General features: G+C 40.9%; 1 protein-coding gene across 1 annotated transcript in view; it reads left to right on the top strand.

Moving 5' to 3' along the window:
• Positions 1 to 27992, top strand: part of PIWIL4 (piwi like RNA-mediated gene silencing 4) — a 277179-nt gene that overhangs the window by 135868 nt on the left and 113319 nt on the right. The window contains exons 9-11 of the mRNA XM_089687941.1: positions 19544 to 19744; positions 19826 to 19929; positions 23281 to 23351. Of these exons, the coding sequence (XP_089544067.1) occupies positions 19544 to 19744; positions 19826 to 19929; positions 23281 to 23351 (376 nt within the window). The remainder of the gene's footprint in view (positions 1 to 19543; positions 19745 to 19825; positions 19930 to 23280; positions 23352 to 27992) is intronic.

The raw sequence follows: 27992 nt of genomic DNA, 5'->3' as shown, positions 1-27992 counted from the left end.
TTGTCCATCTGCACTGTGAAGTGGCGTCCAATGAGTTCTGAAGCATTTGGCTGAATATGAGCAGATAATATTGCCCAAAACACTTCAGAATTCATCCTGCTGCTTTTGTCAGCAGTCACATCATCAATAAATGCAAGAGAACCAGTTCCATTGGCAGCCATACATGCCCACGCCATGACACTACCACCACCATGCTTCACTGATGAGGTGGTATGCTTAGGATCATGAGCAGTTCCTTTCCTTCTCCATTCTCTTCTCTTCCCATCACTCTGGTACAAGTTGATCTTGGTCTCATCTGTCCATAGGATGTTGTTCCAGAACTGTGAAGGCTTTTTTAGATGTCGTTTGGCAAACTCTAATCTGGCCTTCCTGTTTTTGAGGCTCATTAATGGTTTCCATCTTGTGGTGAACCCTCTGTATTCACTCTGGTGAAGTCTTCTCTTGATTGTTGACTTTGACACACATACACCTACCTCCTGGAGAGTGTTCTTGATCTGGCCAACTGTTGTGAAGGGTGTTTTCTTCACCAGGGAAAGAATTCTTCGGTCATCCACCACAGTTGTTTTCCGTGGTCTTCCGGGTCTTTTGGTGTTGCTGAGCTCACCGGTGCGTTCCTTCTTTTTAAGAATGTTCCAAACAGTTGTTTTGGCAACGCCTAATGTTTTTGCTATCTCTCTGATGGGTTTCTTTGTTTTTTTCAGCCTAATGATGGCTTGCTTCACTGATAGTGACAGCTCTTTGGATCTCATCTTGAGAGTTGACAGCAACAGATTCCAAATGCAAATAGCACACTTGAAATGAACTCTGGACCTTTTATCTGCTCATTGTAATTGGGATAATGAGGGAATAACACACACCTGGCCATGGAACAGCTGAGAAGCCAATTGTCCCATTACTTTTGGTCCCTTAAGAAGTGGGAGGCACATATGCAAACTGTTGTAATTCCTACACCGTTCACCTGATTTGGATGTAAATACCCTCAAATTATTGCTGGCAGTCTGTAGTTAAAGCACATCTTGTTCGTTTCATTTCAAATCCATTGTGGTGGTGTATAGAGCCACAAATGTTAGAATTGTGTAGATGTCCCAATATTTATGGACCTGACTGTATGTGACATCATTCTATTTCACATCAACTATACTGAATCATATAAGAAGTAAAAAGTTTCAAGGAACAGCATATCTCTTCTCATATGATCCAATTCTTTGTAAACTTTAGGCTCATTCTTTTTAGGCTTGGGCTCAACACGTTTCATGGACTTGTTCCACTTCTTTAGGAGCCATCAGCATATAGACATTTAACTACTGATATAAACAAGAACAAGGACATGCAGTCAAAAATTTATATATTTTCTCATTCTGGTTAAATAGGGTATCATATTGCAGGCACACCGGGAAGGGGGGGCAGGGGGAGGAGGAAAACCAGGGGCCAACCCCCTGGGGACCCAAAGGGGGCGAGGGAGTATGAGCCACACTCTATATGTATAAATCTAAACATTTAAAAAAACATTACCTCCAAAAAGATCAAATGGTTTCAGACATTCTGAGAGTGATGTAGAGACACTCTAGCAACGAACCTACAATGGTTTCTATTTGTATACTCTTCACTCTTCATACCGCAAAATCTTTTCCTAAATGGTAAATATATAATTTACTGCCAACTATTACATTCATGGAGTGTTGGGAGCTGGACAATATATAAATTGTATCCAGCATCCACCTGTACAAGTATACCCACTCCATGGCGGCATGTTGGAAAACAACTTCTCAAACAAGTTATATCCCCACTGCTGGCTAGTGAACAGCACTAAAAACGTTCTGTGTGGCAGTAACAACATATGGTAAAAAGCTTTACCCAAGGCTGAAAATTTCAAGTCTTCAGCTATTAGCCTGGTCTTAAGAGTTACTTGCCACCAGTTGCCCCACCCAACCTCTACCCTGCTTCGCCCCTAAACACTCCCTCGTAAATTCTTATGAAATTTCACTGTTAAATGTCTTATGCAGAATAAAAACAACAAATTTAACAATATTAACATAAAGCAATGTAAACACCTCCATCCCATGTCTTCCTCCTCCAGTCCCATCTCCCCAATCTCATGTCCTCCTCTACCAGTCCCCCTTTACCATCACAGCCTTCTTATACCATCAGAGTTCCCATTTACCATTAGAGCCCTCCTTTTACCATCAGAGTCCCCCTGTAAAATCAGAGCCCCCCTTTTACCATCAGAGGCTCCCCCTGTACCATCAGAGCCCCGCTTTTATCATCAAAGTCCCCCATTTACCATCAGAGTCCCCCCTCTACATCACTCAGAATGTTTGAAACCATTTGATCTATTTGGAGGTAATGTTTATTTAAATATTTAGATTTATGCATATAGAGTGTGGCTCATACTCCATCATCCCCTTTGGGCCCTCAGGGGGTTTGACCCTCTTTTTTTTCTCCTCCCTCTGCCCCCCCCCCGTGCACCTTCTACATGATACCCTATTTAACCAGAATGAGAAAATATATACATTTTTGACTGTATGTCTTTGTTCTTGTTTATATCAGTAGTTAAATGTCTATATGGTGATGGTTCCTGAAGAAGTGGATCAAGTCCATGAAACGTGTTGAGCCCAAGCCTAAAAAGAAAGAGTCTAAAGTTTACAAGGAACTGGATTATATGAGAAGAGATATGCTGTTCCTTGATGTAAACTTTTTACTTATATGATGCAGTGTTGTTGATGTGAAATAGAATGATTTCACATATGTTGGATTCCGGTATACAATAAATCATGTTGTTGTGCCTGAAAAGTCCCTATTCTTAGGTCTTCTTTCTGCTCAAGTTTAGCAGAATTCAGCTGACATTTGGACAGTGTATAGCAATGTTTCTGACAGAAGCTGGATTAAGGATCGCCTTTTGTTTAAGGTGTGACAAACACGGCGTCAGACCCCTGACCTTCTTGCCAAACTCGTGACCGAAGGACTAGCCAATCTAAAACCGCAATGTCACGTGCGTAACAATGCCACGCCCAGCTGCACCCTGCACAACGATTTTCCAGCTAATTGGACCACAATCTATGTACTGGCAGCCTGGGAGCAATTGTTACTGGGTCCGGTTAATTACGCAATTAACCCTTCATACTGCCACCACCTCCTTTTTGTACAGAGAAAGAGGATATCAGCTATAACACTATAATGGTTGAGATAGTCGTCTGTATAACACGGTCACCGCAGACCGGTTATACAGAGGGTTAAACAAACACAGTAGCGCTCGTTTTAGAGGCAGGAATTCGTAAATTGCAATAAAGAGCTATAGAAACAGTTCAACACTTTCAGAAGGAAATATTTGTTACTAAAAGGTCAAAAGGGTGCAATAAAAATATTTACAGAAAAAAAGATGTAACCAATATTTATATACAGTCAGGTCAACTCTCAAGATAAGATCCAAAGAGCTGTCGCTATCAGTGAAGCAAGCCATCATTAGGCTGAAAAAACAAAACAAACCCATCAGAGAGATAGCAAAAACATTAGGCGTGGCCAAAACAACTGTTTGGAACATTCTTAAAAAGAAGGAACACACCGGTGAGTTCGGCAACACCAAAAGACCCGGAAGACCACGGAAAACCACTGTGGTGGATGACCGAAGAATTCTTTCCCTGGTGAAGAAAACACCCTTCACAACAGTTGACCAGATCAAGAACACTCTCCAGGAGGTAGGTGTATGTGTGTCAAAGTCAACAATCAAGAGAAGACTTCACCAGAGTGAATACAGAGGGTTCACCACAAGATGTAAACCATTGGTGAGCCTCAAAAACAGGAAGGCCAGATCAGAGTTTGCCAAACGACATCTAAAAAAGCCTTCACAGTTCTGGAACAACATCCTATGGACAGATGAGACCAAGATCAACTTGTACCAGAGTGATGGGAAGAGAAGAGTATGGAGAAGGAAAGGAACTGCTCATGATCCTAAGCATACCACCTCATCAGTGAAGCATGGTGGTGGTAGTGTCATGGGCATGTATGGCTGCCAATGGAACTGGTTCTCTTGTATTTATTGATGATGTGACTGCTGACAAAAGCAGCAGGATGAATTCTGAAGTGTTTTGGGCAATATTATCTGCTCATATTCAGCCAAATGCTTCAGAACTCATTGGACGCCACTTCACAGTGCAGATGGACAATGACCCAAAGCATACTGTAAAAGCAACCAAAGAGTTTTTTAAGGGAAAGAAGTGGAATGTTATGCAATGGCCAAGTCAATCACCTGACCTGAATCCGATTGAGCATGCATTTCACTCGCTGAAGACAAAACTGAAGGGAAAATGCCCCAAGAACAAGCAGGAGGAACTGAAGACTGTTGCAGTAGAGGCCTGGCAGAGCACCACCAGGGATGAAACCTAGCGTCTGGTGATGTCTATGCGTTCCAGACTTCAGGCTTCAGGCTGTAGTTGACTGCAAAGGATTTGCAACCAAGTATTAAAAAGTGAAAGTTTGATTTATGATTATTATTCTGTCCCATTACTTTTGGTACCTTAACAAGTGGGAAGCACATATGCAAACTGTTGTAATTCCTACACCGTTCACCTGATTTGGATGTAAATATCCTCAGATTAAAGCTGACTGTCTTTAGTTAAAGCACATCTTGTTCATTTCATTTCAAATCCATTGTGGTGGTGTATAGAGCCAAAAATATTAGAATTGTGTTGATATCCCAATATTTATGGACCTGACTGTAAATACACAGAGAACAACAGCACAGCAAAGAGGTAACAGAAAGGAGGTTAAAGGGTTAAAGTACTTGCCAGTCAGCCTTGGGTTTGCAGATCAAGTTTCAAAGCAAAAGGGCACGTCTCCCAGGTTGGTTCTGATGGTAAAAGGGAGAATTCTTCAACTTAACTCTCTTAGGCCTGACAGCCCATTTTGTAGTTTCTTAGCAGGGGGTGTCTCTGAAGTCAAGGACCAATGCCCCGTTTAAGGAGGGAAGGTCTTGGCGTAGGCCTAAACTAGAGCCAAAATCTCTTCTAGTTCATGTTTTGGCTCATAACTTTCCCTATGCACAAGTGACATTCCACCCGCGGGTAGATTATTATGCAGACACATCTGAGGAATGATTAGATATGAAATATGAAATTATATACTGAATGATTCAAGAGATCTGCTTTCCTATGTATTCCAGCCAAGGAGAGTGACCTATCAAACTGTTTCTCTCCTCGTGGCCAATCTGAAGATATGCCTGGTTTTTATGTAAATCTCTCATATTCCAAGATATGAGGCATAGGGGAAAAATGGATTTTAAAAGTGTTAACTGGTTCGTGCTTCTCTGGAATGTCTTTGAACTCCTGGAAAGGCTTGCGTTATCTCTTAAAATGTGCTAGATTGCACAGCTCTCTTAAACAACCAGGCACTTCAGTTCAAAAATGTTTTATAGCTCTGGGGCTCCCTGCTGTGCCCTGGCCAGCCTGTGACACTCCTAACACACAGGCCATACCTCAATGTGTATGAACAGAGAGGAATGGGGAGAATGAGGGGGAAATATGTTTGTCTAGATGGTTGACCCTTTGCCAAGATGGAGGTTAAAGGTGAAATGGTTGAACCGTGTCCATCTCTGGGTGTACGCTTGCTACAGAAGGAACATGTTGGAAAACCAGCATCCAATGAGCGCTCACAACCAATAGCTGTGAGCGCTGATTACTGTGTTCTGGAGGGCAGGGGAGTTCACCTGTCAGAACACAAAGGCACAGCAGGAGAGATCGCTGCACTAACATCTTGAAGCAATCCCCTTCTCCATAAACCCCCCCTGCTCTTCTGAATAGAATAAATCCAACACAAACAGAAAAATGGTGTCGCCACTCCCCTTGTGAGTGACAGGTTGCGCTGAAGACTAGCTGTAGCAGAAATATATCAGTCCCTTGTGCTCGAGTGTTATGCTATACTCTGATTAAAAGTGTTCCTTTATTTTTTGGAGCAGCGTACCAGATTCAACCTCTAATAGTGTGTGTACATCTCTTCTGTCTGTTATTCTCAAGAGTGGATTAGATATTTTGTTCCCTAACCATATAGCTAGTTATTTATATTTACCACTGCATATAGATATTCCAGGATAAATTGTGTTTTTTTAAACTCTACATATTAAAGGGATACTAAAGTTTCCTTTTTTTTCTTTATAAAATAACAAATGTACCTGCTGTGTGCAGTGGTTTTGTACAGTGCAGCAGCCTGGATACTCCTCTTTACAGGTCCCCCACAGGCTGTCCTGTCTCCTCCTTTCTGTCTTGTGTCCCCATAGCACGCAGCTTGCTCTGGGCGCACCTGCGGCTCTGTGTGTCCATACACACGGAGCCACGGCTTTGCCCTGCCCTCTTCTCCTGATTGGCTGACTTCCTGTGATTGACAGCAGTGGGAGCCAATGGCTCCTGCTTTCTGTCTCATCCAATGAGGAGGCAGAGACACGGGACAGCCGAGGCTGTCATGCACATCACTGGATCTCAATGGGGCTCAGGTAAGTATTGAGGGGTTTGGGGGAGCTGCTGTGCAAAGAAGGTTTTTTGTATGAAGGTAAAAAACCTTAAACCTTTACAACCATTTTAAATTATACACCACACCTTTTTGAGGTTTTCATCTGAAAATCTTTTTATGAAAATATCCGTTAACCACTTAAGAAAACACATAAATGGACACGCAAAAAGTGATCCAGTAGCGCATAAAAAATAAGTGAAAAATTGTGAACATAAAAAAAAAAAATAAAATCTAAGTGTAAAGTCCGAAATCCAATTCTTATCATCCAAGCGATTCTTCCAGCTCTTCAAAATAAATCACCACATGAGAAAAGAAAATGATGTTCCCCCTATCAAGTATACACTCACCTGCAATTGTTGCCCCCCACTCTCAAGGCTGGTTGAAATAGCTCAATAAATATCTCCCGATGGGTTGACGGATCAATCAGTGCCGGTATCTTTCCTCTCCTCCAATCTCCATAATCGCCTATTCCCAAAAGGTCGACAACGATTCATATATAGTAATAGGGGGTTCAGGGAGCGCTAACTAATACAGCAGCTGATACACTAAAAAGGAAAAACCATAAACCTTCAAACTGACAATATAACATAAATAGTGCAGCGCTAGAAGATATATGACTGCACCAGTGCTTATAAGGTGGTTCAAAATCCCTTGAATTAATATCAAATAGTATAGGCCACATATATTGTATGTGACCTTCCCAAACAAAAATGAAAATGAAGTAATGACGTGTACCCCACACGGCTTCACTTCACAATAAAAACGCACAATATGAATGCACAGTAAAAAGATAGTCCAATAATAGTCTAGTAATCAAAAAAAGCCACAGATAGATGTATTTGGATAAGATCCTTGTGACGTATATAGTCCGGCGTTGTGCAGAAAAATGAATAAATTGCGCACTCACCAGAAGCACAATTTAATTGTGCGTTTATATCTCATACACCAAAGATCACTCCAGCTGTGGATGGAAAGAAGCTCTGAACAGGTAATTCCGTGATGGGGGGTGCCACATCTGGGGGTCCCTTATGGTAGACCTGGCTCCAAACAGGATCAGCTGAATGTTACTCTGGGCCCTGGGATAGTCACCTTGTGGTCCTGAGGGATTAAATGCTCGATGTAGAGCAAAAAGGAATACCCATAGTGTAGTATTTAGGTCAAATATAAAACAAATTTATTGAAGATTAGAGCAAGAAACACTTAACATGAGTATGGAAGTAAAATCAATCCCTGTGCACAAAGGATGTCATGAAATACACACTGACCAGCTGGTATAGGAGAGTGGCCGCCGGACCTCCTTGATCCGGCGGCTTGACGTCACGGCTAGCAGGGGCTCCTCCTTGACGCGCGTTTCGTATCACACGTACATCATCAGAAGGGATAAGAGAAGAAGTGTAGTACTTTCAAACCACTTGTTTATTTAAAAGGTTAAGAGTAACACTCACATTCTAAGCAGTCCTCCCTCCTCACTGATGTGTGGGTACACTGCATGTGAATGGGACTTCCTGGGTGTAGCAAAATGGCATCGCACGCCGGAAGTGCATCACCACGCACCGGAACCTAGATCCAGGAAAGGAAGGAAGCTGCTGGTCATTATAAACCAAGGATCCAGGGTGATCCTGCAAGCCTGTTGGCCCTTTGGGGTCATTGGGAGGAGGTGAGGAGGCAATCTAGCCGTTATTAGGAGAAGAGTGTTTTTTGACACAATCACGGATGTATCACCATTTCACATTGCATGATTTTATTTTTTCCACAAAGGACATTGCTAAGAGTGCTTTTTTCAACAGAGAGGACACATTTTTTTGCACTGTGTGAGCACTGTGAATTATATTGTATTGTTTTCTTACTGGATATAGTTTCTTTGGATTTTTTTTGTTTAATATAGGCGTGTGTACACTATATACACTTCTGTGTTTATTATCAGGCACTAACTATTTGTATCAAATATGGGTATGTGTTTTTTAAGTGGGTAATAGATTTTAGTTTGGCACTAATTATATCTGTCTTTCATTATTATTTATGAAGGAATATAATTTATTTATTTATTTATTTTAGGATTCTATATAGTATATTTGGCACATATTTCTTTATATGATAAGAGTGCTACACTATTTTTTATGATTTATTGACACTGTTTTGGTATCAGTTTGTGAGTGTTGGCAGCTTTAGACTAGGTTGTATACTTTCATTTCATAGCGCAGGAGGATCTCTGACCATTTGTCTATCTCCTGCTTGATACTTGTTCCTGACCTCGGCTCTTCTCCTGGCTTGCTTATGATTTGGCACCTCGCTGTCTGGCCGTTGATGACCCCGGCTATTCCTATGACATTGCTCCTGTCTCCCATCCCAGCTTCCTTCCTTACTCTGGTGCATGCCTGGCGATCTACCATACCAGCTCTGCTTATCGCTACTGTTCCTGAATCGGAGGTCCATCAGTCTTTTAAGGACTCCAGCTGCAAGTGCTGCAAACAACATCTGCTGGCACTCTTGTCCCCCTGGTCCCTAGACACCCTCTGTTCCACTTCCAGTTCTAGTGACACAAGTGAGGCCGACCTCGTCATTTCAGTCTCCAATCAGGTACGTGACAAATAGACTGCCACTTACAGGATAAATGAAAATAAGTGTGCACATTAGAGTAAACCAAGCCAGTACTCTCACCACTGCCAGATACTACGTATCTGACGCTCCTGCGTCACTTCCGGTTCCGGTTGCGTCACTTCCGCTGCACATCCTCACCCTGATGCATTTCGTCCTATCCAACTTGCTCATAGGGGACCCCTTTTGGGGATAGGTGATTATGGAGATTGGAGGAGAGGAAGGATACCGGCACTGATTGATCCATCATCCCACCGGGAGATATTTATTGAGCCATTTTAGCAAACCATGAGAGTGGGGGGCAACATTTGCTGGTAAGTGTATACCTGATAGGGAGAACATCACTTTCTTTTGTCACGTGGTGATTTATTTTGAAGAGTTGAAAGAATCGCTTGGTGGATAAGAATTGGCTTTTGTACTTTCTTTGGACTATACACTTAGTTTTTATTTATTTATTTTTCTATGTTCACAATTTGTCATTTATGTATTTATGCGCTACTGGATCACTTTTTGAGTGTTCAGCTATGTGGGGTTTTTTTTTTATAATTTTTGAAGTAGCATCATTTTTGTATTCATTTATTTATTTGTGTATTCATTCATTTCTGATCTATTTTTCACGCATTCAGCGCAGTTCTCACTCTCTTCCTAGTTAACCACTTGCCCTCCTAAGGATTTACCCCCCCCCCCCCCTTCCTGACCAGGCCATTTTTTGCGTTACGTCGCTGCATCACTTTAACTGACATTTTCACGGTCATGCAACGCTGCTCCCAAATTAAATTTATGTCCTTTTTTTCCCCACAAATTAATCTTTCTTTCAGTGGTATTTGATCGTCGGTGCGGTTTTTATTTTTTGCGCTTAAAAAAATGACCGACAATTTTTTTGGGGGGCTTTTTGCTATTTATCACGTCCAGTAAAAAAAAATAAAAAATAAAATTTTGTCATAAATTTAGGCCAAAATGTATTCTGCTACATGTCTGCTAAAAAATTTTTTTTACTAGTAATGGCGGCAAACAGCGGCGGGCTGTGGGACTGCGGCGGGCATTCTGACACTGGGGGGAACTGACTTGGTGTCACTGACATCCCCAATCACACCAATACAGTGATCAGTGCTAAAAAATTCGCACTGACACTGTACTAAGGGCACTGGGAAGGAAGGGGTTAACATGTGGGGCAATCAAAGGGTTAACTGTTGTGCTGTTTTACTTGTGTCTGTGTCCATGTGGTTCCCTGTGATCACACTGCTTTGGATGACTGTACTGTGCACAGCCATCCAAAGCAGTGTGCACAAGCTGACATGGAGGAGAATTGTATTGTTTACATACAGTTCTTCTCCCCGTCGGAGATGCTCGGCAATCACCGGGCGCCAGCAAGTAATCACCGGCCAGGACCCGGAAATGCAAAACCTCACATATATACATGATTTTCTTCCCCCATGCCACCCTGTAGCAATATATCTGCTATAGGGCTGTCAGGAAGCGGTTAAAGTACTGTTTATCATAAAAAACTTTTTAAAATTTATTTTTGAAGAAAATACTTGTTTTTCGGCTTTTGTTTTATTGTTTGCAACTCAGTGTGTCACTTTAAGGCTACGTTCACACTAGCTTTGTCAGCAGGCATCAGACAGGCATTTGGGAAGCGTTTTTAACGCTTCTCAAACGCCTTTGAAAATTATGCACATGGCAGCACACAGTGCTGTTCACGCTGAAGTGTTAGCGTCGGGTTGTGGCAAAACTGACGCCTCATGGTGAGTCAGGAGGAGTTGAAGTCTCCCATTAAAGTCTATGGTGCCGCTCCTCAAACTTCTGCTAGGCGTTTGCGGGGCCTCTGCGACATGGTTATGAGGCATTTGCAGAATGTTAATACCATTTAACTTCATTATAGGCGTTTGTGGTGCGGTTTTAACGCTTGGCAAACACCTATCAAACACCTCAAAACTCTGCATAGGGCGTTTGGGAAGCGATTGAGGAGCGTTATAAACGCTTCACAAACGCCTGTCTAATGCCTGTCAACCACTATAGGGGCGTTTGGCAAGAGTTAGAAATAAAGTCAAGTGTGAACGAGCCCTTAGCCATCTGAATCCAGAGTGTAACAGAATGACAGTGCAGGGTAGGGAGACAGGGAGAAGAACTTTGTGAGCCTATAGCAGGATGTGCCTGAACAAAGATCTTCTAGGCAAGATCATCTAGTTTTTTTAATGAACCCTACAGATTTTTGTTCACACTACATGCATTAACCTGCTTTTCACTGCAACAACACAGATCTCTGCCGGGGAATATAGAAAAAAATGTTTTCAATATGCCTCGCTCACTCTACAACACAGTGGTGATGTTGGTTGCACATTCAGATTTGAGGGGAAGTTAGTTTTCATCACCATTGCCGTTTTTGTCAGGGTTGTCTCTAAAAGTTTAAGTATCTTGCCCCCCCCCCCCCACTGGAGGACAGAGAATAATTGCCCATTTTCTCACTCCCACTTGACTGGATCCTTGCAAGTTGAACATTTGAGCTCAATTTAAATATTTAGCATTTGCATCTCCATATAGTTTATTTTACTTCATTTGGCCACACTATTTTAATTAATGGGGGGCGTTTCATGGGAGCAGGACTTATGACAAGTAGACATTAAGCCCAGGCAGCACTGAGCAAAGAAATGTTCTTTACTCCGGTGTGCTCCTACTGATGCCATTCAGTACCCTGTTTCACATGAATAGAATGGCAATGCACATCTACAATTAAAGTGGTAGTAAACTGCAAAAAAAAAAAAAAAACATACAAAAATCTTCTCCCTGCAAGTTGAGTATAATGTGCTACTGTGTATCAAAGACTTACCTGAAAACTAAGCCCTCCGGCGGTGTGATGTCACAGGGCTTCCATCTTTACCGGGTCTTACTTCCTTATTATAGGCTTATCTGTAGGTATAAATCATTAAGAAGGCTTTACTACCACTTTAATATCAGAATGGCATCTGCCACTGCCCTGCCAAATAATATCCTCGAGATGTTACTAGCACACTGCATTTTTTTTTCCAAGGATGGCTTTTTCATTTATTCTCTGTATTGATTGACACAATGGTAACAGGCCTAATCTTCTGAATAAGCCTTATTAAAATTCCTGACAAGCATGTAACACACTTTCAGCACTGTTTATAGCAATTAAACAAGCAGGGTGTTCGCTTTACATTGAATGATCAGTCTAATTGTGATTGCATCCATTTGATCTGGATTGCCCTGGGGAGCCAGACTCTCAACTCTTAGGAATTCTAAAAGACTTGTTTAAGTCAACCACATACTTAACCGCTTTCCCGCCTCACTATAGCAGAAATACTGCTACAGGGTGGCAAGGGTGCGTAAAATCATGGATATATATATATATAATTTTGTATTTACGGGTAGGGGGCGCGTGCGAGCTGCACGCGCCCTACTCGCGCCGTCATTAGCGGCCTCAGCTGTCAATCACCGGGTCCCAGCTTGTGATTCGCTGCTGGCACCCAGCAATTACCGTGTATCACGGATGAGGGAGAGACCTGTATGTAAACAGCACAGATCTCCCTATAAAAATATATAAAGTGCAGCGCTAATAAATAATCGTAGGTAATAAAATATATTATAAGTCCATCCAGTAAAAGAGATAAAAATTAAATAAATAAAATGTTCATATAGCAAAGAAAGGATAATCCTCTCTGCAGCAGATTTCTAGCAAGCTTGTAGCAATCGTGCACACAGAGATGGACGCGGTCATCCATTTTGCTCCAAACCCCTCCATCTTGTATCTCTCTCTACCAAATCAGATTCCTCCGATATCCCCCCTCCCTCTCTGTTGAGTGACATGTGGTCTGGATGATGACAGAGATCACAGGCAGCAAACTCATTTGGAAGGCGTCATGGCTATAAACCCCAATTAGCTGGTGCCCATATGTCTGGGAGACTCTTGCTTGGAAAGATATCGTAAAGCCATAAACCTGACATCACATTCAAGACCCACTTTCCCCTATAATTACATATCTTGGAATATGAGAGACTTACCTAAATTCCAGGCAGATATTCAAACCGGTCACTTTAATATAAGTTGCCTGATATATTACACCCCCTATCTGACATATACATGAAAGTAGAGAATGATATCTCCTTACCCATCACAACAGGTATGTCATATTTCATATGTAGACGTTCAGCAGAAGATTCTGTGTATTAATCTACTCGTGGATAGAATGTTATATGTATCCAGGGTAAGTTATGAGCCATGACATCAATTGCGAGGGTTTTTGGTCATAGCTTGGGTCTCCGCCTGCAACACCCGCCCACATGAGGCGATTGGTTCCCTGCCTCAGGGAGACACCCTGCTGAGTTCCTAGAAAAAGCTAAGCTGAGTTGAAAAAGTTGAAGTTTCTCCCTTTTAACATCGGAACTAACTAGTATATGATCTGTGGAGTTCTATCTCCCATGCCAGGATAGGGCCAGTTTTATGGAAAGATAACTTATTTTGCAAACAGTCTAAAAAAAAAGGCAATCCGTTTGGTAGATTTAGGTGATTTGTTATAAAATTGCCATATACTGGTGTCTTATTTGTAAGGGATGGGGAGGTTTTTGCAATAGAGAATGGTGAATACTAAATAACTTAAGAGTATTGACAATGAAAATGTGTTACCTTTTTGTAGGTCTCGTAGACTTTTAAGTTTAGCCTGTTCATAAAAATCTGTTACAATGTGTAGACCATAACAAGAACAGTCAGTATCCTTCATGTGCGGAAGGAGAACATTTAGTACATTCGTGGGTATAGATATGTCAGTGGGAAAAAATGTCAGTCTGAAGTTTAATAGCTAATCTCCAAACCATTAGTGAGGCTTTAACAGTGATAAGTAGTTTATCTAAGGACTGTGGAACCCATAAATCAGCTAGCAATAGGTACCGTAGGTATGGTTGCTGTCTTTGTCTAGCCACAAGTGTTCTGAAGGCGAGTAAAACCAATGTTTAATCTGTGCCAACAAAGCGGCTGTGTAATAATCTTTAATATCTACTAGCCCTATGCTTCCCACTGATTTATGTTTTATAAGTTGGGCGTTGGAGCATCTAGCTCTTTTCTGGTTCCATAGATATTTTTTAAACAGAGATTCTAGGGAACATGAGGATTTGAGGGGAATGGGGAGAGTTCTGAAAAGATAAATAATTTGTGGTAAGAATAACATTTTACAGTAAAAGCATCTAGTCTACCTGTCCAGGTAACTCAAATTTGGCTGTGCATGTAAGTTCATTGCTAAGCTTTTTAATAAGAGGCTGGAAATTAGATTCTGCTAAAGTAGCAGTGGAGGGGGTTAAGATGTGGCAGTCCTCCAGAAGTCCAAGTATAGGGAAAGGAGGTTTCTAAGGTTGTTTTAGCCAGTGCGGAAATTCCTAGGTTTAAGATAAGAGATTTTCGAAAAATGTACCTTGTAGTATGAAATGGCGCCAAATTGTGAAAGAATAGAATGTAATCGTGATAAAGATTCTGTACGGTTTGTTAATGTCAGGATGACATCATCAGCGTATAAGATAATGACATGATACTTATTGTGGAAACGGAAGCCCGAGACGGAAGTATTAGTAGTTTTAATGGTTTCCGCCAGTGGTTCAATAATAGGATTGAAGATGAGTGCGATAATAGGCATCCCTGTCTTGTGTCATTAGTAATATTGAAGGTCTTACACAATAGATTTGAAGTGTATACCTTGGCTGAGGGAGAAGAATATAATGCTAGTACCGTTGAGACTATTGGGCCCTGGCAACAAAACTTTTCCAGGACTTGTGTCAAATATCCCCAGTGTACTCTATCAAACGCCTTCTCTGCATCAATAGATAGAAGCAGAGAGGATGTTCGGGAGCATTCAGCGTAGTCAATAATATTGATTAATCGTGTCGTCACGTGTGACGCTTGACGTCCTTTTGTAAAGCCTGTTGGTTCGGTTGCACCAGGAATGGCATAATTTTCAGTCTGAGTGCCAAGAGCTTGGCGTATATTTTGATATTCGAGTTCAACAGTGAAATTGGTCTAGAACGTGAAGGTAAGCTGGCATCTTTCCCAGGCATAGGGAGCGTGACAATATGCGCCCTCAGCATTTCTTGGGGAAAGAGTTGTGCAGCGGTAAATACATTTACGAGATGGGAGGATAAATGTGGACCAAAGGTTTTGAAAAATTCTTTCGTAAATCCGTCTGGGCCGGGGGATTTCCCAGAGTTTTGATAACAAAGGATTTCTGAGGTTGTGAAAGGAGCATTAAGTTGGTGTAAGTGCTCTTCAGTAAGGGAGGGTATATTCAGTTTAGCAAGAAATAGTTCTATGTTGCTGCTAGAAGGTTGAGGGGTGGTCAGGCCGTTCTCTTAATTTATAGAGACTCTCATAATAGTCAACAAACACATTGGCAATTTATTTGGGATTCATTTCTCATTTGTTGTAGGATGGATTATAAACAGGATTTTGTGTTTAATTCTTTGGATTTTAAGTCTATTTGCCAAAAACTTCCCTGCGTTATTACTATGTGAATAATATCGGAGATTTAATAAACAAAGATACTTATCATGTTGAAGCTGCAAGAGTTCCCTGAGTTCCATCCTAAGTTTCTGGATAGAAGTAGAGACAGCGTGGGTTGGGCTTTGTTCAAGGTTTCTAGTGACTAAAATTTCTTTCAACAAAGTATTACGTTTCAAATTGGATACCCGCTTGGCATGTGCGCAGAGTTGCAGGATAATGTCACGCTGTCAGGGCTCCCAGGTGTGACCAGAGGTGTGTGACTGACGCAGGGAAACGCAGACTTCAGATATGTGATAAACAATATAATTTATTAACACTAACCATACAAACATAAACGCAGTGCAATACTAAAACATAATACAGTGCAAACAAACCAAACCAACCACCCACAGATAACAGTACATACAGTGCAAGCGTCGTCAGGCAGGCCGGGTCAATATCAATAGGGCAGGTAGGTACAGGGGGAGCAAGCGGAGATGGGTCGGGGTCACAGGCCAGGTTCAGCAGGTAGCTAGCAGCGTAGTACAGAGGGTCAGGCAGAGGGATGGTCAGGGTCACAAGCCAGGGATCAGAACAGGTAGCAAGCAGCGTGGTACAGAGGGTCAGGCAGAGGGATGGTCAGGGTCACAAGCCAGGGATCAGAACAGGTAGCAAGCAGCGTGGTACAGAGGGTCAGGCAGAGGGATGGTCAGGAGCGAGCCGGGATCAGAGCAGGAGAAGTCAGCAGCGGTTCAGATCAGGCAGGGTCAGCAAAGGAACAGAAACAGGATGCAGGACAGATACAGGGCCCAGGACAAACATAACACCAAGGCAGAGTCTGCAAGTCTGGCCATCCCTTAAATACACCAGTATCATCAGTTCCAGGTGTTAGCTGGCTGAAAGGTTGAGTCTCTGATTGCTGGGAGCACCCGCTGGCCAGCCCTGGTACTGCAGATCAAAAGGCAGGTGAGTCCCACCATTGCTGGCCAGTCCATTCCTGACACACGCAAGTATGCTTCACGAGCTTTCCAGAGTGTGAATGTGTCAACATCTCCAGTATTGTTAGACTCAAAATATTCCATAGTGTGTTGGGACAATACCTTTGCATTGCTGGGGTCTTGAATTAGTGTTATTACAACGCCACAAAAAGATAGGTGAACTGGCATATAAATATTGGGACATCGACACAATTCTAACATTTTTGGCTCTATACACCACCACAATGGATTTGAAATGAAACAAACAAGATGTGCTTTAACTGCAGACTGTCAGCTTTAATTTGAAGATATTTACATCCAAATCAGGTGAACGGTGTAGGAATTACAACAGTTTGCATATGTGCCTCCCACTTGTTAAGGTACCAAAAGTAATGGGACAGAATAATCATAAATCAAACTTTCACTTTTTAATACTTGGTTGCAAATCCTTTGCTGTCAATTACAACTTGAAGTCTGGAACGCATAGACATCACCAGACGCTGGGTTTCATCCCTGGTAATGCTATGCCAAGCCTCTACTGCAACTGTCTTCAGTTCCTGCTTGTTCTTGGGGCATTTTCCCTTCAGTTTTGTCTTCAGCAAGTGAAATGCATGCTCAATCGGATTCAGGTCAGGTGATTGACTTGGCCATTGCATAACATTCCACTTCTTTCCCTTAAAAAACTCTTTGTTTGCTTTTGCAGTATGCTTTGGGTCATTGTCCATCTGCACTGTGGTAGCAGAGATCAGGCGTGATCTTGGTAACACAGTGGCTTTGTGGACAATGTTTCAGAAGGGGCAGTGATCAGAAAAATTATACTGACACTGCACTTTTTGATGGGTAGGATTTAAACACAAGTGCTGTTAGTGTTCAGGGCTGATCCTGCTAACACTGCATTTTTGGGGACACTAGTATAGTTTTGATTGTGATCAAGATACGTATAAACACTACAGGAGCATCTCAATAAATTAGAATATCATTAAAAAGTTCATTTATTTCAGTAATTAAATTGAAATAGTGAATTAGATGTGTCACACTCTAATCAACTAAATAATTCAAAACATCTGTAAAGGTTTCCTGAACCTTTAAATGGTCTCTAAGGCTGGTTCAGTAGGTTACATAATCATGGGGAAGACTGTTGACACCAGCACAGCTGGTGTCAGTGCTTCAAGAGCCACCACACACAGACGTATCCAATACATGGGCTACAACTGTCGCATTCCTTGTGCAAGCCACTCCTGAACCAAGGACATCATCAGAAGCGCCTTACCTGGGCTAAGGACAAAAAGTACTGGAATGTTGCTTAGTGGTCCAAAGTCCTCTTTTCGGATGAAAGTAAATTTTGCATTTCATTTGGAAATCAAGGTCCCAGAGTCTGGAGGTAGAGTGGAGATGCACAGAATACAAGTCCCATGAGGTCCAGTGTGAAGTTTCCAGTCAGTGATGATTTGGGGAGCCTTGTTATCTGCTGGTGTTGGTCCACTGTGTTTTATCCAGTCCAAAGTCAGCACAGCCCTCTACCAGGAAATTCTAGAGCACTTCATGCTTCCCTCAGGCTGACCAGCTTTATGGAGATGCTGATTTCATTTTTCAGCAGGACTTGGCACCTGCCTACATTGCCAAAAGTACCATTACCTTGTTTAATGATCATGATATCACTGTGCTTGATTGACCCACAAACTTGCCTGACCTAAATCCCATAAAGAATCTGTGGGGTATTGTCAAGAGGAAGATGAGAGACAACACACCCAACAATGCAGACGAGCTGAAGGCTGCTATCAAAGCAACCTGGGTTTCCATAACACCTTAACAGTGCCACGGGCCGTTTCGCCACCACACCACATTGATGCAGTAATTAATGCAAAAGAAGCCCCGACGAGTGCATACTATACTGAACATGGACATACTTTTCAGTAAGCCAACATTTCTGTATTAAAAATAATTGTTATTATTGGTCTTATGTACTATTCTAATTTTCTGAGTTACTAGCTGTAAGCCATAATCATAAAAATTAAAAGAAGGAAGTGCTTGAAATATATTACTCTGTGTGTAAAGAATCTATATGAGTTTCACTTTTTGAAATGAATTATTGAAATAAATTTACTTTTTGAGAATATTCTAATTTATTGAGATGCACCTGTATACTAGTAATGGCGGTGATCAGCGACTTATAGTATGACTGTAATAGTGTGGTGGGCAACTTGGCACTAACTGACACTGACTGGGAGGGGCACTGACTCTGACACTAGCTGACTTCGCTAGTGACACTAAGACAGTGATCAGTGAAAATATTGTACACTGTACTAATGACAGTGGCTAGGTGACAGGTATGATCGAGAGGGAAGTCACGGGGTTCATTGTGTACCTAACAAACTGTATGTGTGCTGCTTTTGCACACAGGTTCTGGTTGGGTCTCTCCTGGCTCTCAGTTCTGAACAGTAATTCGGAGCAGGAGAAATCTAGCTAGATCCTGTGTGTTGTGTTTACAGACACACAAATATCTGTGCTGCAATTGGCCACAGAAGATCAGGAGGTATGCAGTCAAAATCATTGTCTGTAACCTGCTGACAAGCTCGTTCTGTGTCTAAGATAAGTAAGATAAGTAGGGGGCGCGCACACACCTCTAAACCAGGAAGTTCACCGTTACATGCGTTAAGTAGCGGTGCCTGCGGGAGCCGGCCACCAGCAGTAAATGAACTGGTCTGCAAGTGGTTAATAATAAATGTCATTGTTTATGATGTACATTGCTGTAGCAAACTAAACATCATTCAGTTAAAGCACCTCACCTGAACATGAAAGTTACATTCATCCTCCTCCTGTCTGAAAGTGCAGCATAAACCTGTTTATGCACAGTGGGGAGCTGGCTATGAAACAAATGTCCACAAATAGGACAATTGGAAGCTCTCTATAGTTCCATTTACGGTATAATCAGTGGAATACTGTTGTGGATGATATTATTATTGATGTTTATTTTGTGATTTTTTTTTCTTCTACATAGGTGTTTTGCATTCTGCCATCTAATTCAAAAGATAATTATGATTCTATTAAGAAGTTTCTGTGCATGGAGATGCCCGTTCCCAGCCAGTGTGTGCAGAGCCGTTCACTGAGCAAACAACACATGCTAATGAGTGTTGCCAGCAAAATCGCCATGCAAATGATCTGCAAGATGGGAGGGGAGCTCTGGGCCGTGGAGATTCCTGTGAGTTACTTTTCATTCCCCTTGACAGCACCTGATGGAGTAATGTATTCTTAGAATTAATGGCTGAATATGTTTCCACAGCTCAAGTCCCTCATGGTGGTCGGGATAGATGTCAACAAAGATGCACTAAACAAATCTCAATCAGTTGTTGGGTTTGTGGCCAGTACCAATGCCAGACTCACAAAGTAAGATCTATTTGGCGTTGCTGTTTCTTAAATTGGTATTTGGGCAACAAATTCTCTTCTATTTGTGTATTTCTTTTCCATTGTGTATAGCCTTCTGTCTGCTTATTTAGGCCAGGTTAAGGCAGCAGTCTGAAGAAATTGGCTTTTTCAAGTTAAAGATAATTGTCCATGAAGATCAACAAAAGATTTTAGAAAAACATCACAAGAGAAAATGAATCAGCACAGGGCAAATCAACAGGTTTATCTAAGTGCCCAAATCGCCTTTGCTTTACTCACTTTAGGTCTGCTCTTCGGCCAACCTGCTCAGCTGTGGAAGTGAAATATAAACACCCTGTGACTGCTTCTACAAGAGTGACATGGAACACACACAGGGCTTTCCCCTTGCCTCCACTGATTGGTTTTTTGGCAATTAGGTATCCAAAGTTGTTTTGCAGGAGTAAGTGGAAAGAGTCTTGTGATCCCTATACCCAGAGGTACTATTCATTTTACTTCTTTTTTTGACAGATAGACAGAATGGCGGAAGAGTGAAAGGGAAATGAGTATAAGTAGCAGATGAGACAGGCAATTAGGTGAACAAATTGCTTTGCCCTGCATGGACAAAAGTTTGGTTCAGTTAAACAGAAAAAATTGGAAGTCCTTTTTGATATGCACAAAGCCTTGCTGTAACACAATTGTCTCCATTATGTGACTTGGTAGATTGCAGTTCACTCTGTGAAAGACAGTTGTTGCTGTTGAGGCCTGTTGTATTTTATAGGTTTTTTTTTAGGAATAGATTTCACAAGCAGCTGGATAAGGTCAAATCTCTGCTTGTAGCACCTTGTAAGAATTTTCAGGGTTTGCGTGTGTAGGAAGGATATGTTTAATGATATTATGTGAGATGTGTTGGAGATCCACTCATACTCAATGAAAAAAAAAAAGAAGTACAAATACAAAGCCGTTGTTGAAAAGAAGACACCTGCAATGCTGTTCCCATATAGTCTGTTTGGGTCATGGACATGTTCCTTATACCTTTTTATTACGTAAATAGTTAAGGTAAAGAACAGATGTGTCCTTTTCAGTAGCATTTGTGATGTCAATGCTCATGGGCAAATACCAAGGCAGATATATGAAAACATTTGGTCTTCCAAACTGTACTTTCTCTTCAAGAGTTTGTTCACATGTGCGTTGATTATGAAGAATGAAGCAATGCTCATTAACGCTTCTATAGTATTTATGATGTGTTTATCACGTGTTTTTGTTGTGTTTTTGAAGTATTGAACACCCATCAAGCATGCTTGATAAATGCCCATGGAGGTGTTGCTTTTCTAGTGTGTTGTGTTTAACCACGTAAGGGCCAGGCCTATTCTGACACTTTTTGTTTAAAAAAATAAGTATTTTTTTGCTAGAAAAATACTTAGAACCTCCAGACATTATAGATTTTGTTTTGCAGAGGCCCTAGAGAATACAGTGGTGGTTGTTGCAATTTTTTATATCACTCGGTATTTGTGCAGCAGTTTTTCAAACACAGTTTTTTGGGAAACAATACACTTTAATGAATTTAAAAAACACAATGTATAAGCCAGTTTTTGCGTCAAATATGAAAAATGATTTTACCATAGTAAATATAGACCTAACAAGTCATGCTTTAAAATTGTGCATGCTTGTCTTTAAAATCTCCATAGGTGACGCTTTAAAAATGTTTACAGGTTACCAGTTTAGAGTTACATAGGAAGTTTAGTGCTAGAAATATTACTCTTGCTATAACAATCAATTTGATACCTCATATGTGCAGTGCAAACACCGTTTACATACGTGGACATGACCTACATATGAGTTCACCGCTGCTCAGGGGATGGGGGGTGCTTTAATTTTAATTTTTTTTTATGACTTTATTTTTATTTTTACACTGTCCCTTTACATTTTTTTTATCACTTTTAATGCTGTCACAAGAAATGTAAACACTTTTGTGACAACAACAAAACATGACAGGTTCTCTTTACGGAGGGATCTGGGGTCAATAAGACGCCATATCACTCTTCTAAAATGGAAAGCATCAGATCAAAAAAAAAATGCTTTATAAAAAAAACACCTGCTTTACATCGGCTGTGAACCGGAAGTGACACCTTGGTGTTGCTCCTGGCCTCCTAGGCCATAGAGGTGAGTGGAGGCCATCTTTTCTCTGCTAGTCACCGGATCGGTTTCGGGCTTCCCGATGAGCCATCAATCCCACTTCTCAAAGTGATCCTGATGAAAAATTTTAATACCAGTGTAGGTTGTGTTGTGCTAGAAGGCATTTTAGTGATATCCCTGCAAGATAGATTTGTATACTTTGATCTTTTTGACAGTTGGCTTGGTCCAACTCAACTTTGCTGAAACAAAAAACTTTGCAACGGACAATAACGCTCAGTGACTCTTCTCCTACCTGGCACTGTCAGTATTGCTCGCTGGTTTGATGATTTTTCCAGAAGCAAATGGTGACAGCTGCTGTGTACAACCAGAAAGTGACTGGAGCTGCTCTGCCCTAATTTTGTTATTTGCCAGTGCATTCTGGGATACAGGAATAAATGCTTCACTAACACACCATAAATGCTATAGGTGCTGTGAAGGTGCGGTTATAGAACAGTATCATTTAAATGAATAGAGGCGGCCGACAAGCATCAAAGCCTCATGAAAGCGACATGTTTCTAAATTTTTAACATGACACAACGCTACCGCTCCTGTGTGATGCCCATTGTAGTATTAATGCAGAGGTTGAAAGGCACATGTCGATAGGCACATGGCATTGACACATGTAAACAAGCCCCAAAAGGCCCCATAATAACATTTAATTATTTAAAAGATTTACTGGCAAACTAACTTCCCTTCTCATAGACTCCACTGCTGAGATATTTTTTCTTTACCCTGCTTGTGCATCCATGAAGAAGCAATTTCCCATATTGTACATAATGGGGATACCCGCCACAAGGGATTGAAATCTTCACTGTTTCCTGGGAAGTGGGGCATAGACACAAATTTCAAAATGGTGCAACCATGCCAGGGGAGTTTTTGAGATACATACAGTAAGAAACCCATGAAGTCAGCTCACCATTGTATCAGTTTGGGTTTATCTTTATCTTTTGGCACATTTATATGCAATATGTACAAATCCCCTTTTACAACAAAGAGGAGTCTCTTATTTTTTCTTTGCTCTGCATACTTTATACTCTGTATAACCACAGTTTAGTGAGAAACAACCTATCTGTTTTAACGGGTAGCTGTTTTCTAGACTGCAGGCTGTTTTGCAGAACCAATGATTGAGTGAATGAGATTTTTAGAACTGCAATTGCGCTTGCATTTTCTTTAATATATATTTATATTTTTTCCTTCTTTCAGGTGGTTTTCACGGTGTATCATTCAGAAAACATCAACAAATTTTGCTGATTGCTTGAAAGTGTGCATGCAAGGTAATTTATCAAGCAGCCCTGAAGTAGCTTAGACTGGAAGAGAGCTCTCTCCTTATATTAATCAGCTCTGAAATAAGACGTGAAAACATGTTTACAATTAATCTGCACAATGTTTCTGCCTGCAGCAACAGTCATTGCAGCACTGTCAGCCAAGGCTGACTACAAGTTTAGACAACACTGTTTTTTTTTTTTTTTTTTTTACTAAACAGGTTACTTGCAGGGTTCCCCAAAGTGTGACATATAATTCAATGTTAAAAAAAGTTGTTTCAATGTATAGCTTGTAATTGTATAAATTGTATATAGTATGTACAGGGGGACAGTCATAGTTTCAATTTGCAGAGTTAAGCTCTGCTTCCTACTTAGTAGTGTTGCACAGTGGATGTGTATTTCTGCTCTTCTGTTACAATGCAAGCATAGTGGGCTGGTTCAAAAAGGAGGAACTATAATAGCTGAATAAGTACTACAGAGATATGAAATATCTGAAACCTTCTGTTTTTCATATAAATGGTAAAGAAAAAAAATGTGTGTGTGTGTATGTGTATATATATATATATATATATATATATATATATATATATATATACATACATACATACACTATATTGCCAAAAGTATTGGGACTCTTGCCTTTATACCCACATTAACTTTAATGGCATCCCAGTCTTAGTCTGTAGGGTTCTGTATTGAGTTGGTCCACCCTTTGCAGCTATAACAGCTTCAACTGCAGCACATTTGCGAGGTCAGGCACTGATGTCGAACGGGAAGTCCTGGCTTGCAGTCTACACTCTAATTCACCCCAAAGGTATTCTATCCGGTTGAGGTCAGGACTCTGTGCACTCCAGTCAAGTTCCTCCACCCCAACTTACTTATCCATGTCTTTATGGATCTTGATTTGTGCACTGGTGTGCAGTCATGTTGGATCAGGAAGGGGCCATCCCCAAACTGTTCCCACAAAGTTTGGAGCATGAAATTGTCCAAAATGTCTTGGTATGTTGACGCCTTAAGAGTTCTCTTCACTGGAACTAAGGGGCCTAGCCCAACCTCTGAAAAACAGCCCCACACCATAATCCCCTTCCACCAAACTTTACACTTGGCACAATGTAGTCAGGCAAGTACCATTCCCCTGGCAGCCGCCAAACCCAGACATGTCTATCGGATTAAAGTGAACAAAAAACGGAATGAGCGCAACTAGATAAGGTTAAATATACTGTGAGCTAATAAGGAGCATAAGGCATACCTCGGCACCTCAGTAATATGTGTAATCTAAAAAATACAGCGCTAAAATTAAATTGACCATCAAATACAAGCAAAAATATTCAAAATAAATGTCCAAATATATTGATCTTTCCGTATAAAATTGATATATTTGAGATGAGATCGCAGAGAGCGATCATCACTGAGGATGTCTTTGTTCAAGACTCTATGGACACTGATCTCCATGGTATCTTTGTGCATCTGACTAATCATGCCACCTCAGAAGTAAGAACAATATGGGACATTACCCTCCTTGAAAAATATATCAAGGAGGGTTTAGTACCAAGATCCCTAAGGTGGGACATCCCCCCTGAGAATGGGGATAGCAATAGCGAAACCGAATGGTTTACATTTTTCAACAATATGGGTCTGGATTTACTCAAATTTCGGCTAGTACGCAAAAAGAAAAAATTTAGTTATCTAGACAAAGAGATAAATAAAACACGTGAAAAGCTATTACCATATATGGGTAAGGAAGACTATAAGATTGAATCAGATAGGTTAAAAAATCTTTTAACAAAGACAGAAAAAGAACAAGAATATAAGAAAAAGAAAAAATTTAATAGAGATACCATGGATTATAAAAATAATACAGTTTTCAGATGGCAAAACGATGAGGGGACCAATATGACTGACCCTCAGGATGTATCTATGGAGGAGGCCACTAGGGATAAAGCAACTGGGGACAAACCTACCTATACCCCGAGAAAAATCCTGAACCCCTTGGGATCTCAATTCCCTAGACCTAAACCGGCCAAATCTAAACACAAACAACCTAAAAAGAAACCTAATATCATCACCCATAATAGGTTTGATGTTCTTAGTGAATATGATGATGGCGATATTGGCACTAGGGACTTTAGGGCCCATCCTTTGGACCAACATTTAAATAGGCCCTACTACCCTGATTATTATTATAATAACCCAGGGGAGGGACAAATGAGACAAGAGAAGGGTCTCATGGAGGGACCATCAAAGGAATGATTATAACAACTACTATCCTGACAACACTAGAGAGATCAATTATGGGTATAATCAACCGAATTGGAGATCTCCAGATCAAAGGAATTTTTGTGGCCCTCAGGGTTATGACAATCGTTCTTATAATAATAAGCCACGTAATCAAGGCAATTGGAATTCACACCGGCCACCTAATCATGGGGGGAATAATTACAGACCCTATACCCCTGGCCCCCATCCTAATACAGTTGTAGCTTCTCCCGCCCCCCAAAGTAATCAGCAACATTTTTTAGGGGGAGGCCCGACGCGGAAAAGGAACACACGCACAGAGGCAGACGAGGAGGAAAAAGAATTAATAGATCACAAAAAAAGAAAAATGTAACAAACAATGGCATTTTCAATTTAAGTAAACGAGTTCTTGCTGATGATGAGCTGGAACTATTGAATAAAGGATTAAAGTTCGCTCCTAAGAAAAAACGGAATAAGTTTAATACATATATTGACGTGCATAAGTTTGCCCGTAGGTTGTCGCTTAAGAGATATTTTTTAAGGACACCACCTGAAAAGGAGGCCATAAATGGCACAGGAGATAAGATAAAATACTCGAGTTTAAAAAATACATCCCTCTTTAACCCACCTGCGCACTCGCACATTAATACCTTTAAAAGTATGGTGCTAAGGGACTTAGATAAGTTGAGAGTAAGGAGGGTACAGCATCAACAGGCCATAGAGAATGGTATAAAATCCCTTTTGAATAACAAAGATTTGGTTATCAGACCAGCTGATAAAGGGGGAGGTGTGGTTATCATGGATAAAGAGGATTATATGACTCAAGTATTTAAACTGCTGGATGATAGAGAAACATACCAGCCTCTCCCCAGTAACCTATTACTTAATTATAAGAAGGAACTTAAGGAAATTATTAAGCAAGGATTCAACAAAGGGGTCATAAATAAGAAAGAAAAGGCGTATTTATGTTCAGTTGCACCTAGGCTCCCAGTATTATACTGCCTTCCAAAAATCCATAAGGATCCTGTTTGCCCCCCTGGGAGACCAATCATCAGTGGCATCGGGTCGCTTAACTCACGGATTGGTGAATACATTGATAGGTTTTTACAGCCTTTGGTCAGAACCACACCTGCATATTTAAAGGACACCAAGCAAATATTGATTGATTTGAGGAAATTTGCAGTAAATGAGCATACTTACCTAGTTACAGCAGATGTGTCGGCCTTATACAGTAATATTAGGCATAATGATGGTATGGAGGCTGTCCAATATTATTTTAATACAACGGAGGAAATTCCTAAGCAGCAAAAAGATTTTATCTATGACTTATCATTTGCTATGCACCGGAATTATTTCTGGTTTGACCATTCTTTTTATCGGCAAATTACTGGGGTTGCGATGGGGGCTAAATTCGCCCCCAGCCTGGCCAATTTGTTCATGGCCAGGTGGGAGGAAGACCTGATATATGCTTGTGAATGGCCCTCCCTTATTTTTTACAGACGTTACATAGATGATGTCTTTCTTTTATGGCAAGGAGATGAATTCTCATTGAAAAACTTTTTTATCACTCTTAATGACAATAATTTGAACATCAAGCTATCTTTTGAGTATGATCTGAAAGAAATAAGCTTTTTAGACTTAGTTTTAACTAATAATGGGAATCATATCACTACAAAAACATTCTTTAAGAAGACTGACAGAAATGGTTTCATTCCAGTAGATAGCTGTCATCATCCAACATGGTTGGGTAATATCCCAAAGGGACAGTTCCTGAGAATAAGGAGAAACTGCACAAACCTATCAGACTTTTTTGATCAGGCCAACATACTTAAAAACAGATTTGCGGAAAAGGGGTATGACATTGAAACCCTAAATCAGACCATCAGTGATGTTGGACGTCTGGATAGGGAGGATCTCCTGACACCAACTAAGAAGGCCAGACCAGGTAGATTCTGTCCCTTCATTACGGATTTTTCCATACAATATAGGGATATAGCGAAGATGATTAGAAAAAATTGGGCTGTCCTTAAGAATGATCCGATTTTGGGGGAAGTAATTCCAGCTTTCCCTGAGATCACTTTTAGGAAATCCACACCATTACGGCTTACAGTGGCTCCCAATGTAGTGGACCCACCTAAGAACATGTCCTCCGCTTTTGGTCTAACAGGATTTTTCCCATGCAATAAGTGCATCGCCTGCCGATACAATGGGATACGTAAAACAAGAATAAAAGAGTTTAAATCCAATGTGACTGGTAGGAGTTATAATATAAAACCATTAATTACATGTGACAGTACACATACGGTGTATCTTTTGGAATGCTCCTGTGGCCTTCAGTATATTGGGCGGACTACGAGACGCTTGAGAGACCGTCTAAGGGAGCATTTTAGTAATATTAAAAAAGGTTTTAAGTACCAT

The sequence above is a fragment of the Staurois parvus genome, unplaced genomic scaffold (genome assembly GCF_062004578.1).
Source record: "Staurois parvus isolate SC_StPar_1 unplaced genomic scaffold, SC_StPar_1.0 ptg000440l, whole genome shotgun sequence".
Taxonomy (NCBI): domain Eukaryota; kingdom Metazoa; phylum Chordata; class Amphibia; order Anura; family Ranidae; genus Staurois; species Staurois parvus.
The sequence above is the reverse complement of the archived record's forward strand: the minus strand, read 5'-3'. Positions and strand labels throughout refer to the sequence as shown.